General features: G+C 39.5%; 1 protein-coding gene across 1 annotated transcript; it reads left to right on the forward strand.

Annotated features, from left to right (window-relative positions):
• Nucleotides 1–292: 292 nt before the first annotated feature.
• On the forward strand, nucleotides 293–16965 carry shoc1 (shortage in chiasmata 1; the record flags this gene model as incomplete). The annotated part of the gene is made up of 28 exons (XM_083912175.1): nucleotides 293–297; nucleotides 4657–4720; nucleotides 4810–4939; nucleotides 5809–5899; nucleotides 5983–6173; nucleotides 6260–6422; nucleotides 7005–7110; nucleotides 7191–7332; nucleotides 7421–7531; nucleotides 7665–7794; nucleotides 8964–9058; nucleotides 9300–9545; nucleotides 9708–10058; nucleotides 10530–10760; nucleotides 10876–11070; nucleotides 11374–11466; nucleotides 11827–12008; nucleotides 12086–12158; nucleotides 12763–12832; nucleotides 13116–13291; nucleotides 13369–13474; nucleotides 14045–14156; nucleotides 14360–14481; nucleotides 14599–14686; nucleotides 14845–14976; nucleotides 15095–15244; nucleotides 15826–16591; nucleotides 16880–16965. The coding sequence occupies 28 exons, from the start codon at nucleotides 293–295 to the stop codon at nucleotides 16963–16965; spliced, it is 4407 nt and encodes a 1468-aa protein (XP_083768301.1).
• Between the last annotated feature and the right edge of the window lie 2130 nt (nucleotides 16966–19095).

Here is a 19095-nt window from a genome sequence, read left to right on the forward strand (position 1 = left end):
AAATCTTAAGTTTAGGCAACAAAACTAGGGGGTTAACTTTCAGAAATACATTGGGGTTTGGATTAAAATAAAGACGTTTGTTACGTAAATTAACTTTACTTGAATTACTGAAGTTATATAATCAACTCAATTTCGGCAACCAAAATCAACGGTCGAGTAACATCATTGTTTTTCACACGGGGCACCAAAACCGGTCTCCTGGGTCAAAGTCTTGGTCTCCTCACTTTTGGAGCTCTGAGCGTGTAATGATCTGACCCGAAGGGGTTTACAGTTGAAAACACGGTGCACCTACATGACGTAAAATGACACGTGAAAAAGCATTATCACACAAAGTAACTTAACAAATAAGCGCATCCAATGTTTCATGAGACCAAACTGGTGTTAAAAGGTCAAGAATAGGCTTTCACATTAATTTGAATTTAAAGAAATTGTTTGTCTTTTTGGGGAATTACACTCCTTCACTTTCTTTCAGAAAGTTAGATAATAAGATTGATATCAACCTCATGTCTGTACAGTAGGTAAAAAGTTACAGCTTGTAGTTGGATAGCTTAGCTTAGCATTAAGAAGAAAAACATGGCTCTGTCAATCATACAGCACCTCTAAAGTTCACTAATTAACATGTTATATCTGGTTTCTTTAATTCATACAATAGAAACAGAGCCAAAAAAGGTCCTTATGCTAAGCTAACCAGCTGCTGACTGTAGCTTCATATTTAGTGCATATATGTGAAAGCAAATAAGAGTACTTCCCTAAATGTTCAACTATTTCTTTTAATTCGGCATCAACTTTATGTGCTATGAAATCTATGAAATAGCAATGTGCTGTAGTTTTATTATAGAAATACCCAAAGCAGCTGTACAGTGTCAATAAAACAGTGTTTTAAAATAATATGTGTCCCTGTTCATTTGAGAGAGATTTTAGCTGAAACAGAAACTGACTGATACTCGAGGAACATAAGAGGAACAAAGAAACATGTGATTCTGCACCAAGAGGGCAGAAACTACAAAACCTACATACAGTAGTATCAGGTGGCAGGCTTTTGTGTGTGTGTGTGTGTGTGTGTGTGTGTGTGTGTGTGTGTGTGTGTGTGTGTGTGTGTGTGTGTGTGTGTGTGTGTTTGTGTGCGTGTGCGTGTGTGTGTGCGTGCGCGTGCGTGCGTGTGTGCATGCGCGTGTGTGTGTGTGCGCGTGCGTGTGTGTGTGCGCGTGTGTGTGTGTGTGTGTGTGTGTGTGCGTGTGTGCGTGTGTGTGTGTGAGTATTGCGTTTCCGTGTGTTTCTCTGTGAGTTTGTGTGCACATGTACGTTCAGCTTCAGAGGAATTGTTGTCATGTTGGAGCATAAAGCTGAAAATGTATTTCATATGTTGACTCAGTGAAATAAGACCAAAATAAAAAGGCTAAAACTGAGACATTACTGTGAATAAAAGCTGCTGTGCTGTTGTTCTGTCACTGTGAAACAAGATGAGTCCACAGTCAAACAACAAAAGTTCAAAATTGTGTCAAACGTTTATGCTCTCCTGCACTCCCCTCTCCTTCCTGTTTGGAAGAGCAAAATATCCTTTATTTATTCCCATATTATGAATGGCTGCAACCTCTCTATTTAACACATTCGGGAACAGTAGGAAAATGACTTGGGGGCCCAACTGTCTGATGAGGAATGGGATATGGCTCCACTCTTCTTCTATATGCTCCAGACATGCTTAAATGCAGTTTAAAGTGCTACACAGATTGCACTTTTCAAAAGCTAAATTAGCGAGGATATTTCCGAATGTAGACCCGTTATGCGATAGATGCAAACAGACTCCAGCTACTTCCTACTATATGTTCTGGTCTTGTCTGAAACTTGCACCTTTCTGGTCATCCTTTTTTTGAAGTTATCTCGAAAGCTCATGCTCATAACATCTCACCTTCTCCATTGGATTCTGTTTTGGGTTGTTTTTCTGATACAACTGGATCTCTTCCCCTTGAGGGTCATTGCCTTTTCCTCCCTGTTTGCTAGACGCTTGATCTTATTTAAATGGAAGGCTGCTACTCCTCCATCAGACCACCACTGGATTAGGGACGTTATGTCAGAATGTTAAGTTGGAAAAAATCAGATGTTCCCTTTAACGGATCCATCAGCAGATTCTACAAAACCTGGGACCCTCTGATATCTTATGTGAACGATTTACCGGGTCTGGAACTGGATCTCTGAATGTTTATACCAGCCCATGTCCTGTAATAAGGAAAGTTAGGTGCACCTTCCACCCTTTTTTTTTTTTACTATTATTCTTTGTATTATTTATTAATTTATCTTATTTTATGTCCGTCGGTTGTCTGTGACAAGTCGGTCAGGTTGTTTTTGGGTTCGGTCTGTCGTTGTCTTTGTCTAGTTGGGATTGTTTTTGTATGGTTATTTGTAAACTAAAGAATATGATTGTTTTGTATGATAACTGGGAAATTACAAATGAAGTGTTAAAAAAAAACAAAATGTTTATACTGAGATCCAGGCAAAACATATTTAGGATTCTGGTGTTTTTTAATGTTCGTTTAGCGAAAGGGTTAGGCGTTTACTGTCCAGGCTAACTCTGCAACAAACTCCTGTGTAACTTCATAGTGTGTTATGCTGGTTTCTTTTGCATTTCTCTTACCTGATAACCATGTATTCCTGAGAGAAAGAGACACAGAGAGAGAGAGAGAGACAGAGACAGAGACAGAGACAGAGACAGAGAGAGAGAGCTTACATTGGAGCTCATTTACTGCAGTTTCATGTCAGTGTGAATATACAAAAGTTTGTCACTCCAGTGTGGAAATGTTTACTGTGATGCAGTAAAAATACACATTCCCAGAGTCAGATGTCACTGATAACATCCAAGTCTTAAACTGCAGCTTCATCATTAAATGGTATTATTTTTGACACCTTGATGAGAAACAAAATCCAAATATAGAGGTTTCTCACTGACTTCCAAAGAGTCATTAACTGTCCCATGAGGCATGGATGAAGATTTACAGCCACAAACAGGAGACATCAGTTGTTTTTTGAACCCCCGGAAAGAAGAAATGAGACACACCTTCATGTTTCAGACACAGCAAAACCACTTTTGAACTGTAATATAAGACAGTTAGATAATAACAATACAAGAAGTACCTCTCACAAAGCGATTTAGTGACTCTGTGTTTGTGTTACTGTCTGATTTCATCATATTAATCCATGTTAAGGACTTGGTAACCAGTGACAGATTGACCTGCACACTGTGTCCTCTAACGTCCTCTACTTCAGCTCTGTGCTGTCTTCTCATAGTGTGGTGAACAGCGCCTCCCTGTGGTGAGGGGCAGACACCTCAGGCCCTGCAGAGAAATGTGAGACCCTTATGCTGCAGAGTGACATCTGTGTAGGGAAAATGATGGCATCACCTCTAACAGAAGAAGAATTCCTTTATATATATATATATATATATATATATATATATCAAGCAGATCAGAGATTATATTCTCAAGCAGATGTTTCCCTGCAAACACTAACATCAATTTAGTCCTAACAAAGATTGTGACACATCTTTTTTTACTCATCCTACTACATCCTTCGCCTCCTGCTGGCTGAACTTAAAATGGGCATGACAAAATAGGCATGTTATCTTTTGATAATATTAGGTACATTTTACATGTGGCTGTGGATTAAATGTCCGATATAAAAGCACCTTTAGCCTTTATATATTTCTGTCAAACTGATCTCAAAATTTCTTGAGATTGTTATGCATTTTTAGCCTATTCTCCATTTTTCACATTTTGATTTAAGCTTTTTACTTTGAAAAATTATTAGTTATGAAGGTAAAATATAAATGATACATCCACTTAAATAATAGAAGTAAGCAGGCCACGATAATGACTGAATATTAGTGTGATGAATGAAAACAGTAACTATAATAATAAAAATAATTATAATAATTAAATAGAACATTAAATATATAAAGTAAATAAATACACTCACACACACATATATAAAGTAATACTAAAAAATATTAAATATATCGAATACAAAATGTAACATTGTGATTTACTTAAAATACCACAATCATACTAATAATAAGCATAATTGGAATATTGATAAACTAATTAAGGTTATAGCAGCATATTCTGATCTAATTTCCCAATGCTGTCTTGTTTACTGATACAATCATACCATATCTTCAGGTGGTGAACTTATTTTATGATTATTATTTTAGTTGAATAAAATCAAGTTGAAATTGCTTTATAGCGAATAAAATACAAACGTCCCAACGCGCATGCGCTTCAGTAAGAGGCGACGTAGTAGTGATTCTCCTTCAACAAACGGTTTTTGGCTCATCAGCTCGAGATCGACATTAATATTGTCATTATGTAAGTTTTATGCTACTTATTCAGGTTTTATTTGTTAAAAATGAGTGTGCGCTTGGAGCTTTAAAGTAAAGTCAAAATAGTTCATTAGTCGAAGAAGGTAAAAGATAAGTTTAAGCTTATTGTCGCCGGAACTCGGCTAAGCTAACTGTAGCTAAAGAAAGCCGTTAACTAGAAGACATTAACGTGAACGGGGCCATTAGACATTAAAATAGTGTGTTTTAGATTGTTAAGAGGGTGATTTTTATTAAATTAATGTTTTCCTGAAAATGTGCTTATTTTGTTGCTGTTTTTATGTTTCCAGGTCTGAAAGCGACACTCAGACTTTCTCCGCCAACAGATTTAAAGCTATCGACTATGTTTTCGAGGTGAGTTTTGTTATTTTTTTACCTTGATAATATTCCTATTAAACCATAACTATGTTGTTGTCCTGCCTCCCTCTTCTGTCGTATTTCAGACCACCACCAGTCTGAAAGTCATGATGAACCTGCTGGCACTGCCCACACCGTACTGCCCCGGCACCAGCTACCTGTACCCGCACAGTGGGACTCTGCCTGAAGTCACCTACAGGACACCCTGGGTCAGAGGTAAACAGGTGGTCTAACCAAGGTCACATCCTGGATCTGGCATGTTTTATGTGTCATGAAAAGGCAAGGCAAGTTTAGTTGTAGAGAACAATTCAACAACAAGGTAATTCAAAGTGCTTTACATAAAACATTAAAAGCATAGGGGGGGGGGGGGGGGGGGCACACTTAAAAGGTCATTTAAAAACATACAGTATTCAGTATTCAGTTTTGATTTCAAAGAACTAAGAGTTGCAGCAGACCTGCAGTTTTCTGGAAGTTTGTTCCAGATATGTGGCGCATAAACTAAACGCTTTTTAGCTGACTGGCAATACTTCATATATATCTCAAAATAACAAAAACAAAGCCCTTTCCAAGTCACATCAACATGTGCCAAATGTCACACAGGCACTTTTATCAACATGTACATACAATTGACACACAAAATAAACCACTGGCTTGTTAAATAACAATCCATAATAATATTAAGTCAAATAGTTCCTTAAATAAAATAAATCAAAAATGGCTTGTAATATATACTTGTATATTGAAGTAGTGTGAAGGACAGACAGGGAGAGGAGAAATAGGCGAACGGACGGCTCCATTAAAAAAAACGTATGTTATTTTAACCCAACATAAATCTCGATATACACAATATTGTCTTATCCTATATCCTGTTTGAAAATATATCTATATATTTGAAAACTCACCCAGATACCTACAGACAGTAACAGATACCAGAAAAGCCCCTTTTCTCACTTTACTCAATTTATTGCAGTCCAACGGAACAAACTATATTACCGACAGAGTAGAAAATGTGCTACATAAATACGTATAGGTATCAAACTACTCTAAAGGAGACCAACACAAACCTCTTTGTTCACCTGTTACAGGAAAGGTGATCTCCACCTGCAAACTCTTTGTCAGTGGTTCCGTGCTCGATGACCTGGGAGCAGAAAAGCCACCAGATAATTCACCTGAAAGGTGTCAAAACTCTCCCACACTGCACCATTTTACTCTCGTTATGACCGTTGTGTAATTTCGTAATTTCAATATTAATATTCCAGATTTAATGAGACTCTGAGTGAGGTGGAAGGGCATGTGGAGATGATACCCAGCTCTAATCCGGACTCACTGAAGGATCTGCAGCAGGATGAGTATGTTTGCCTTTTAAAAGTGTCACAGATTAATAATCCATGTCAGGAATCCTTTTTCAAGTGGACGAGTGACCAGATGAAACATGGACATAAAAACAAAGGTAACTCAACATCTGTCGTTATTATTATTTAATCGCCAAATTCCCTCATAGTGTCTCTCACTAAAATACGTTTACATCCATCAAAGATCTCCTCCTGCCAGAAGAGCTCATGGTTGTTGATTACCTGCCACACTTGAAGAGACATTTACCCACGCTGAAAGCTAAACTGTCCAGGCTGCGGACGCTTCCTGTCGCCGACCCTCTGCTCAGCTCCACAGGAGTAACCATCTGTGAAGACGCCATATTCAGGTGTCTCATGTTCATCCTAAAGTGTGTTTCATGGTCATGTGGTCATAGATGTTATATCCTAAAATCTGCTCCTGAACGAAAGTTACTTTAGTGTTTTTATTTCCTAGTCGGTGTTAACGTTAAAAAACAGTAGCAATACCACAACGTAGAAATACTTTTTACGCAGTCCTACGTGTAAAAGTACAAAAGTTTTAGCATAAAAATAATTAAAGTACCAAAAAAAAGTACTCTTATGTAGGATGACCCAGTTTATTGTACATCACTTTAATCCTACAGCTGATAAAAGTTAGGCTATGTTAATTACTTACAGTTAATTACAGTGTTTGGTACCTCGTGAATTTACCCCTGGGTATTATAATAATATAATAATACATACATATTTATTGGTTGATTACATCTTGTATTATTACTCTGAATTTACAAAGTAACTAAAGCTAAAAAATAAATGCAGTGCAGTGAAGTAAAAAGCACAATATTTGCCTCTGAGATGTTGTGGAGTAGAAATATGTAGTAGCAGAAAATAGATGCTAAAGAAATACTCACATATTTTTACATATTTTTTGTCCACCCACTGTTTTTCAGGCACTGGTCATCTTATGAAAAACCTCCTGATGTGTACACCAGGGACAGTGAGACGTGTGCAAACATTCAGGAGGAGTTTGGTAAAGAGACACTGATAAAAGAAGAGGTAACTAAATAAAAAATATATAAATGATTTGCTTCTTAAGTCCCTTAAGTACCTTAAAATTGAAATATTTTTCCGTGTAGTCCCTGCTGCTGCCGATTGTAGTGGACCAACTGAATCTGAGCCAAGAAAACTGCACTGCCTTTTCAAACGTTTGGGGTCAAATGGATGTTGCTCCTGAACAACTGGATGAGCAGCTTCCAGTCCTGGATGTGCTTCATAAAGGTAAAAATACATACATTTTATAACGTAAGTAAAAATGAACAGTAACGCAGAAAAGTGAACTGATATACTGGAGTCCTATTTCTTTCAGCTTCCCCTCTAGATGTATCAGTGTCCGTGGACATTTCCCAATATGAAGTACCAGAGGATCCCGGCAAGAAATGCAACATAGAAGGAGGCCTGATGGAGTTAGAGCTGTCAGGTAAAAGAAAACACCTGTTAGTTTATCGTGTTCAGACAGAAATCTTTCCTGCTGTGGTAGTGGTATGGTAATGTGCAAAACCAGCATATCAGAAAGTTCCATGTCCTGTGCTCAAACTTAATCATCCTCTCAGGACGAGCGATGCTTCCGACCGAACTGGAGCTGGACGTGACTTTGACGCCAACTGCCAACGCAAGTCCAACCCAGATCTTTCTCTCCTCGTGTGAACTCCAGGAGGAAGAGCTGTCAGCACTCTGCAGAAGGTGAGCGACGATAACGGGGTCAGACTGCTGATATGTCTTGATTTGTTTATTTTCACATATTTTACAGTTACTGAACATACAAGTGAAGTGACAGACATTAAGTTGTGATAGTTAAATGTGGTCCTGGTAGAAGTACATTTTTATTACTATTATCAATTCAATTAAATTTTATCTATAGTGCCAAATCATAACAAAAGTTATCTCAAGACACTTTACATAAAGAGTAGGTTAAGACCACACTGTATGACTTATCAACGATTTACAGACCTGACAATTCCCCCATGAGCAGCAACAAGTAGCACTATCTTTAATAAAAATAGTAATAATTATTATAGTTATTATATTCAGTATTAACCAGCAATCTTGTGCACACAGTGGTGAGGAAAACCTTCTCTTTAACAAGCAGGAATGAGTAAAATCTTAAGGCTCAGACAGTCGCCATGCAAAATTTTAATGTAAAATTCTCCTTTAGCACATGCAGAAGATGAAACTTTGTTACATAAGTAGGAGATGATACGACTGAATACGAGTGAAGTTCTTTTTGTGATCAAAATGCAATGCAGTGATTCCAGGCCAGTACTTGTACCCAGGGGCTACTTCTGCAGTTTCCAGGTCGTACGTGAAAAGATTGTAGAGTAGCACAACTAATTGTAAAAAATAGGAATTAAGATTTGACGAAAAATTTGTATTATTTCCACATATTAACAATAAAACAATTGTAACACCTGAACACTACATGTTGCATTTATGTAGGCATATGAAAAGGAAGAAGTTTAAAAAACAGGTAGCTTAAGGTAATATTAGAAATAAATGGCTAAACGTAATTACTAGACAGTTCAAATGATGTGTAACTGATGAGAAACAGTTAAAATAGTCAGATAAAAGTAATGGATGAATTGAAACATTCAGCTTCACTCAAAGTATTAGTAGCCTAGTACGACTGCTGGCCAGCCTTAATGCTGACAATTCAAACGTATAAACAAAATCTAACAGTATCCACTTTTATATACTGAATAGTGCTATACATGTGGAGTCCATAAACGGGTACGTAAGTTTATCTGACAGGGCTCCGGTGTTACCTCAGACTGTAAAGGTTGGGAAAAACTGATGTAATGTACATGTTTATCTCGTGTAGAGAAGCTCTTGTAACATTAATGGTTCTCATGTAGCTCTCTGGTGTCGGTGAGAGCTCAGAAAGAGATGGAGACGGCACTTTGGAAGGCAGAGAAGCATCCAACCTTCGTGGTGGGCTTTCTGTTGTCAGGTAAAGGTGTGGTTTTACAGTTTTGTAGTTAAAGAGGCACTCAGAGTTTTAATATGTTGAGAAGAGATAAGTAGAGCTTGTATCAAAGGAATAATACAATCTGACTGATGGTGTCCAAAGCTTCATTCAGTTTGATGAAATGGTTTGCACACTGGTGGATGATTCAGACAAATGGCAACGTGAATAAGAAAGATGGTCAAAGGGTGTTATTAAAAACCTGATCTGCCGTATTTTCTCACAGAGCCTCAAATATATGAACCATCTGTTGACTTCGGGCCGCTATCTGAAGCCTGGAAAGTCATGAAGTCAGAGGAAAAAAGCTTTGTCAGCACTGGCGACAAACTGCAGTCACAGATGGAGACTGGAGCCCCGCAGGTGTATTTGTGCAGCAGCCGTGACTTCACAGAGAGCATGACGTCCAAGTTTCCCTCCAGCAAGGAGGAAAAGATGGAAGACTTCAAAAAAGCGTCACCTGAACATGTGGAGGGTGAGTAGTCTTCTTTATTTCAAGTTTTGTTTCGTCAGAAGATAGATGTGAATTTGGTTTGTTAAAGGGATTCTACGTGCGTATATGTGTTTATAGTAAGCTGAGCCGAAAACATAATATTAGCAAAGATTAATCATGAAACTGCTGCTTTTCATGCTGAAGCTACTGATGACGACACCCTTCTCCAAAGAGAAACTGTTGCTGATACGTCTCAGAACGGCGTCCTGATGCACACCGTCAACACAAACCATAAGGAAGTAAAACCTGCACGCTTAATATTTCCGAAACCTGCTGGTACCACCAACACTAGAGATGAAGTTGCAGCCATGTTTTCTGCTTGTAAGAACGACATGAACACAGAGCAGAGAGCTGGGTCCTCCAGAGACGATCACAGAGGTCCGCTGGTTAAGAGACGCCCACAGGAAAAGGACCCGGACCCTCTGTCCACCTTCATGATACTGAGATCTCAGCAGACTGCTCCGGCTACTGCAACACATAAGAGCTCAACTCCAGGTACACCGTAGTGACTGAATAGGTGATGCATTTATTAGTCGCTCCTGTTTTGTTAAACTTTGGCTCCATCTAGTGGTTATATGAAGAATGAGGCCGGCAGCAGTTTGTTCGTTTTTAGGCTGGCTGAAGTTTGAAACAATAACAAATGTGGAACATAAACTATTTACTATGTAACAAACTTCACTTTATTTTTTTGCAGAAAATATTTAAGTTCAAGCACTTTCAATGACCTATGTTTATTTACTTGTATTTTGAAAAACAGTATTAATAAATAAAAAAAATAATCAATACATTAATTAATAATGTAAAAGTCACTAGTTGCAGCAAATTAGTTGCTCTATTCAACTGTCTATCAAATGTCAACAATGCTAGTTCAAGTTCAAGATACTTCTCTTTGATACCTGGCTTACGTACTCATCGTCTAAGGACTCATTTGTGTTACACACTCTTTTCTTATCCTCATTTAATCAGCACTAAACCTGGATCAACACGAACCACCATCTGAGCATCATCAGCCTTCTTTAGACCAGATGCAAAGATCAGATCAGAGGCCAACGTACACGAGTGCTGCTGTGTCAGGAAATGCTACCAGAGAGCAGAAAGCAGCTTTTCAGTCGACAGTTCAACTCATCCATCATCCCGGCCGTCAGTCCATCCCTCAGGAAAGACAGGACAGCCGGGTAGTACCAGTCCAAGCTACTGGTAAGATGCCAAATAATATACCAAACGTATCCTAAATTGTCCTTGTTGGCAAAAAACATTGATAGGATAGTTCAGAAAGTGTTTTTTAACCCCCTGTGCTCTCGCTCCCTTACAGACAGCCAGCAGCGTGCCCACTGTGAGCTTTTGGCCTTCGCTAAGCCTTTTTTGAGCGCTGCCAGACAGCTTGGGCTCAACATCCCGGTATGGGGAGACTTGAGCTGCCTGGCCCCGGACCAAACACACTTCCTCCTCAAACAGCAGGAGAAGGCGCTCTGCAGGACACATGCAGAGAGCACAGAACTCGTTAGAGGTACAAAATATGATCTCATAATGCAGAAAAACATTTTTACAACCTTACTTGCACGTATGTAAACAGGTTGCTGCAGCCGCACTGCCCGCCTTGAACAATGCGGCTCGACATCTAGAGAATAGGTCTCACCTATTTTTACAGCAACACGCGAGCAGCAAAACGGAGACAGAGAATGGTCTTTTGTCCGCGACACACTGCTCATGCTGGTCTGGCCTGCAACTGTATATTGTAGTATTGATCTGTTCAATAAATCAGTGTTGGAAAAGGTTTACAATCCCTCTGCTTGCCTTGTGTTGTATACAGATCAGGAACTGCTTTTCAACCAGGCGGCTCTGATTCATGTGCTTGTGACGTTCAAGGAGCTGTTGCTGAAGTGGGATCTCTGTACTGCATTGGGTTAGTATAACTGACTTTAAAACTTAGTTTTAAGTGTTTTTAAAGTCTTTTTCTATAGTGAAGATTTGAATATTCAAAGCTAAATAGAGAAAATAACATCCTTAGTTATCATTTATTACAGTTTAAATCTTAAACCTCAGCAAAATCGGCTTGAACAGGACGCTGTGGGTGAAGTTCTCTTAGATTTGATTCAGTGCTGACAACATACCAAAACGTTTTACTTTGTCAGAAAATATTGTGGTTGTGATTATGTAGGAGCTCATCATTCATAATAAGCTTTCAAAATTTCTATTTCCAAACCAACTGTAAAATGGTGTGTATAATATTGTGATATCTGTGGCCTTTTCCTTCTGCACTAAGAATACCTGACCAAGGCAGGTGAGGCGTGTGCAGAGCAGAGTGTGGAGAAGCTGGTCAAGAGGCTAAAGATCATCCTCTACCTCAGTCACAAAAACCAGAAGTCCAACCTCAAACTGCTGGAGCTGCAGCAGCTGCTGGATGCACGGCTGCACAGCAAGAAAGGACAGAACACAGTGGAGAAAGTCCGTTTTAGCAGAATCCATCATGTCTCAGATGATTTGTAAAACACTCAGATCCTGGTTGATTTTTCTTTCTGTAGATTCTTGTCATAATATCAGTTGACTCTGACGACATCAGATCTTCAATCATCAGCAGTTTGAGCCATGTGACTGGTGAGCAACCCTTTTATATCAGTATACTGTATCAGCTACAAAAAAAACACTAAATACCACTGGGGGGGGGGGGGGGGGGGGGGGGGTTGTGGCTGAATACAAACACTGGTTAATTCATCCAGGCGACTGATTTACTGTTGCTGGGATACAAACTCCCCAATCACAAACAAACAAAACAAAAATTGATAATACAGAGTAGTTTGGTGCATTCCATGTCACGATAATACAACTTGAATAAACACATGGTTTGTGTGTGTTATACATTTAAAGGTGGATTCTGCAATTCTGGAGAAAGAAGACATTAACCCATTGATGCTCCTATATTACCGTTCCTCTTCTGCCCCCTTTGACTTACACATCCATGGCCTTTCCAATGTCCTGTGCACGAGCGTGGCTGTCCCCCCATTTGGCTGGAATAGTGTATATAGTAGTTTTGTGTTTGTATCCCATTTACAGAACCAGGGTTGTGCATGAACACTGGATTTTTTTGTACCTTCAGCTAGCACTCAGTGAGGAGATATTTGCGGAATTTGACAAATAGTGCATTGGATTAGAATTGCAGACTCCACCTTTTAAATATGTTTATGTTTTTTGGTCATCTCAGGTGCTGCTGTAAATGCAGTTTGTCCTGAGGAGGACAAGAAAAAACTGAACGGTGCCAGTGTGGTCAGCAGGTAAAAAAGTACAGTTGTTTATCAACGCATACATGTAACGCACATCCAGAATTTGTGGTGGGTTTTCACATGTTTGCATTGATACATAATTAAATGCTTGCTTAAAGAGTTTTATGATCATTAAGTAAAAACCAAGTAATTCCTCGTATCGCTTAATACTGCATGAGTAAGTAAAGAGTTCTTCGGTGTGTACTGGATGGCACTTGTATATTAGGAAATATTTGAAGCTGCCACGTCATGTTGAACAAAGTGTTGTTTTCTCACTCCCATCCTGTTCCTCTAGCATGTGCGACAGTGTGTGTGTGGTGGTGTATGAGCAGCACGTAGGGCCCGACTTCCCCTGGAGCTGTTTCTCTCTCGTGGTGGAGTACGACCATCCAGGCCAGTCACCGTGGGTCACAGTCTGCAGAGAGAGGGGCATCAGTCACCTCACCTTCAACACCATCATCTCAGACCCTGGTCAGTTGTCACCACTTACCTATTATTCACAATATTGTACAGTGATGTGTAATGATTTGTTTTTTTTTCCCCAAAAGAGAAGGAAGAAGCCTCGTGGTGCCTGGAGGACAATGTCCCATATGTTTTGTTAGTGACAGAGGGGCTTCTCAAGTGTCCACTGCTGCTTCAGACACTGGAGTCGGGGTAAATGTTCCCATTCATCCAGTCATGGTCTAATTAAGTTAGAGCTGCAACAATTAGTCAATTTATCGATTAGATGTCTGAACCATTTTCACCATTTTCTGAACCAAACAACTAACCGATTTATCCCCCCAAAAAATTGACGGATTGAACAATAACAAAAATAATCGTTAAATTAAATCTTATCCAGCTAGTAAGAATAACCAATACTTGGACAAAACCCACACAGGGTGATATTACTAAAATCAATATAATGAATTTTACAGTAAATGAAATGGCTCAACAATACTTTAACAACAGGACTCAATGGCAACCACAAACCTGCACCATAAGCTTCAGTTTATATATAGTAAGAATGTTTACTGGTTAAACTGCACTACTGCATCTCTCTTAATCTTCCTCACTTCCAGACATTTAAAGAATAAATCTCTCCAGAAATATTTCCACAGTTAGGTTTTTGAAAAGTGTGTTTCTACCATACTTGCCAGTGATGATAAGCTATCACTTAAACACCATATGGTGGTGGTGGGTGGGGGTCTGTGTGTGTGTGTGTGTGTGTGTTTTATGTCAAAGGTTTAATATAACTGTTCTGGAGAGGAGCCACTGTCCGTCCCTGCAGATGCTCGGAGGGACACATCACTACACTGTGATCACAGTGGATGAAAACACCGCTATCATCATTCAGGTACCAGGGACAGAGATACTTGCTGCATCCTTCAACACGCACACACAAATCCATTATGATGCTGAATTCCTTCCATGGAACTCATGAACAGTTTCCCTGCATGGAAATGTTGAAACACAAACACATCTCCTTCCTGACGACTAATACTTGACTCTGTTTCTGCAACTCTGTGTGTGTGTGTGTGTGTGTGTGTGTGTGTGTAGGAGGAGGATGAACTGTTTCAGGAGCGAGCCAGCGAGGGAGTAGTGATGAGGTTAACCGCTCTCTCTCTGCAGTACAACTGCTGTTGGCTCATCCTGCACTGCAGAGACAGCCAGGGAGGAGGGTCAGTGTCCACCCCACACACACACACACACACACACACACACACACACACACACACACACACACACACCAAACACACACACACACACACACACCCCTTGTCTGTGTGTGATGGCAGATTTTCCAGCGAAGCCTTCAGCAACTTGGTGTTGGTGTATTCGTCTGCGGTGCTGTTCGGCATGAAGTCTGAGGATCTAGATGTCAAGGTAGAAGACAAACGTTTTATTTTTCTGTTCTTTCCTTAGTGTCAGAAAAAGATCTTTAAGTTTTATTTCTCGACAAAGAGAATTAGTTGTGAATTTAAGTCAGTGGTGGTGTTCAGGATAGCAATATAACCCAGTTAGTCTGCTAATGTGTTTGTCAGGTGCTGATTGTGCCTGAGGTGATTGAAATAGCCAAATCGATCAGCCAGATCTGCTTTCACAGCCTGATGGCCAGTGAGAAGGACCTGCTCAGCTACCTGGACAGAGACTGGCTGTCTGTGATTCCCTCAGAGGTGATTTATCCCTAGGAAGTGACAGATTTTATTAACGTCTTCAACCCAACTCTTGCAGGATAAAATGCCTAAAGAAAGGCCAACTCCAACCTTTTTATTCAATTGTTCTTCCTTCCAGGAGGAAAAGTGTCTGTCGCAGTTCCCATCTATTAACCCTCTGGTTAGTCAGCTAATGATGAGGAGAGCACCGTCTATCCAGTGGCTCCTGGGGGCCTCTCTGTCTCAGCTGAAGGAGCTGCTCCCTGAGGTCCCACATAAAGTCCTCAAGGTGATCCGACATATATCACTACGGTTACGTACACCACATGTACACTTTACAGTATGTCGATTTTTTTCCTTTAATAATATATCTCATGTCAGTGTCTCTTAATACGGGGGCTTAAAGCACAGCAAAGGTTGAGACATTTCATGTTATGGGATTAATACATAAATGTGAAATACTGTCAGTCTGATTATCAGACTTTGTTATGACATTCAAATGTGTTTTTGGCCAGAGAGATCTCAAAGAACCACATTAACTTACAATGTGCTGTTTGGTCGTCAAGATACAAAACTAAGCCATTAAACATCCGCTGTAGTTCAATGAAAGTTAGTATTTTTCAAGTTTTACTACATTTAACATGAAACATGATATTTTGGGGGGACTTGACTAAGAATTAGGGCAACTAAGATTATTTTCATTATCAATTATTTTCTCAATAATTTAGTTTATGAAACCGTTTATACAGGATAGTGCATACATTCAATTAATTCAAAATCAATAAAAACATGCAACTTAAAATAATGATATATGAATATCCTCAGTGATTGTTCAGGTCTTAATAGCAAATCTTCTCTTCTTGGTTTTAGCTGTTCAGTGACACCACCTCCCTGTACACACTGACCACAGACCAGCCAGAGTCTCAGACCGTAAACACTGAGACAAAGCAACACACCAGCCCACCAAACAGCCCATGGACCACCACTGCTGACCCAGAGCACATGTACTCTGGCCCACAGCCAGAACCCCCCATCGACCCCCATCCAGAACTATTCTGTAGTGACACCAACGCCTGCTTCCTGTTCGGAGCTGATCGCAGCTTCTGTGAACCACAACCAGACTCGATGGTGCAGGAGTGCGACACAAATTTCAGACTCAACCCGAGTTCTTCCATTGGCGGACCTGATGTTCACCTCCAGAGGAGCTGGACTAGCAGTGATCCATGGAAAGAAAAGGAACAAAGCAGAGATGAGGTCAAGTTTTCAGGCTGGAGGTGCAAAGCTGGAGCAGTGGGGAAAGTCGTTGGAAGAGTAAACGCTGAGTGGACGCAGAATGCTCCAACAAACCTTAACACAGACAATCCTGGAGTCCAACTCGACAGTCCTTTCAAGCTAGACTCCACATTCAGTTACAGCCCCATCCTTCAGCAGTCCATGTACTCTACAACCTACAGTGACCTCCAGCATCAAGACGGCCACCATAGTTCCTACGGTCTGAGCTCTGCTACGCTGTGGGGTCATGGTCAAAGCGGAAACAGCTTTCTCACTACTAGTAGAGAGATTATGACAGTTTCACCTAACTATGGCTCTAAATCCTTGATAGGACAAGAGAGAAAGAGGAGCGGCGAGGCTGCAGGTTTGGTTGGAACAGGTAAGTGATGGTTGCCGTTTTTTTTAATAAAATCAAACAGCAACAAAGTGAAATGGAAACAGACTTTGAGGTTTATGAATCATGTAACGTAAACGCCTACAGAAGCTTCTGCTCCACTTTAGAGACTTGCGGCAGATCAAAACACAAACATAATAAACATAAATGTCAGATTTACATCATGCTGAAGTTATACCGTCACTCCTATTAATTACATCATCTCGTTTAGCCCTCATTTCAATTTATTTAACAAAATTCCTTGTGTTTGTTTTGCAGTGTTGACACCACTGAAGAGGGGGAGGTTAAGTTATGAGAAGGTGCCAGGCAGAAGTGATGGACAGACGAGGCTTAAATTATTTTAGATATGAATGCTTTGTTCCTGTGGCCTGTTTGCAAAGACATTATAAATGAGTTATTAACTGCAAAGTTCAAGTTTCATTTCTGGGTTTTTACTTTTTACTTTGCCTGGTTTGTGCAAAAAGTTTGTATTGTTGTTTCACATTTTTGGGATGAAATTTCTATATTTTTGACATATATTCTATATTCTCCACGCAACAGCGCTTTTTTCAGCCACTGTATTTTCTTTTCTTTTAAAACCAACCGTGTTGATAAAAAAACAGCAATAACAGAAATTAAATCGGAATAGTTGCAGACAGAATTAATTATCAAATATTTAAATAATATAAAATACTGATATTTTATTTTTTTGCTTATATTTTAAAATATTTAAGTGTAATAGTATTTATTATGACTTGTTTTAAGACTTTTAAACTTGTTTTTCACAGCTCAAACATTTATTTGTGATTTATTAAATCAAACTTGCAACACGTGTTTATTATCTAATGTATTTGAAGGTTATGTACTGTTGGGCATTTATAGCTAGATGCTGATGTATGAACAGATAATGAATGCCAATATCAGCTGTAATTTTATGAAATATGTCTTCATACGTGAAGCTGTAATAAACACCTTACATCTGTTCACAACTGCATTATGTGTTATAAACAATTATGTTTTTCCATACTGCTTCGAAGTAATAAATAAGGGTGTTACCAATTTGTTTTTAGAAAATAAGATTGCAGATAAAGATTACAACTGTGTGCACATTTTGCGTGTGTTTTCCTCCACAGAGAGCATGCTCTGAAAAACAAACTGTGATTTATGGTTGGAGGAGTGGGATCGAGGGTCTTTCCCAGCTAAACTGATAACGCCTCTCATTTTAGCAGCTCCAATGGTGGGGCTATTTCTTTTTTTTTTTCATTTAGTGAAGCAATCCCCTTATCATCGTCTCTCAGCATGTGGAGAGTGTGCTTATCTTCACGAGCCAGCAGAGTGAAGCCAGCTCCCTCAGGAATGATCCCCAGACAAAGACAACCCCGAGGGACATGGACTCCAAGCTTCCCTGCCTCCCTGCCTCTGGACAGCCACAGCCAGCACTGGCTAGCCACCGCCAGGTTTTTTTCTTTTTGTTTTTTTTTTACAACATCTCTGTCACTCTGGCCTCTGCCTTCTAACAAGCAGTGGACAAACAAAGAGACAGTCTAAATGGTTGTTTTTTTTAATGGCACAGGAACAAAAGCTGTGGGGCAGGATGGTCAAAAGAGTCCCCATATGAAGGCTCGGTAAATAGCAGCACTAATGCTGCAGTAATTGCCCCTGTCTATACTTAAAGCCCTGGACTGAATGGCACAGGGGAGATACTGTGGGAATTAACAGGCTGTTTAAACCAGTGCCATCCGTTAGATTTGGATCCTGCTCTGACTACAGCTGTAAAGGTTACACAGCTGTTCTCTTTAAATCACAGGCAGCAGTTAACTGTGTCACCTGTGAGTTTCCTCTCCTCTGTATAAAACCCAGTCCCAGCAGATGAGAGGATCTCCTGGGACTAAGTTGCATATATATATATATATATTCTCCTAAACCTGAACTAAATTAAGATAGGACAAATATCCCCAATTGTAATAAGCAAAAGCAACACAAAGTATTTAAAAAAAATAACCAGCAACCACAGCAATTATGATCAATATTGGTCCAATAATTAGTTATAAAGTGTTCAGTTTGTTAAACAAAATATGGCAGACCCATGTAGAATTACAGCTCAAATTACTTTATTATTAGGACTGCATACCATGTCTTCACAATTAAATCTGCTGGTAGATTGTATGTTAATTGGCTTAATTAATTTGCAAGCAGCGTCACTGGAGCTTGTAAGTGAGAGAGCAATTTTCGCGTGATGATTATTGGGAGACATTATTTATTTAACAGGGTGCCTTTAAAAAAAATAGATACTTATTAAAAAAGGAGACATGTTTTCACTCTTTTGATCCACTATATCAACTCTGAAGCAAACGTAGTTCACAGCAGTCACGCTTGGTTAGCAGTGAATCACATTAAAGTTGAAACCGACTATCCATTATTCAACTAACTATTAGAGCTCTACTCTAAAGCTTTCCACACATATTAAGTCCAATGAACACACTGTGTGCTATAAT

This window comes from Echiichthys vipera, assembly GCF_963691815.1.
Source record: "Echiichthys vipera genome assembly, chromosome: 4".
Taxonomy (NCBI): domain Eukaryota; kingdom Metazoa; phylum Chordata; class Actinopteri; order Perciformes; family Trachinidae; genus Echiichthys; species Echiichthys vipera.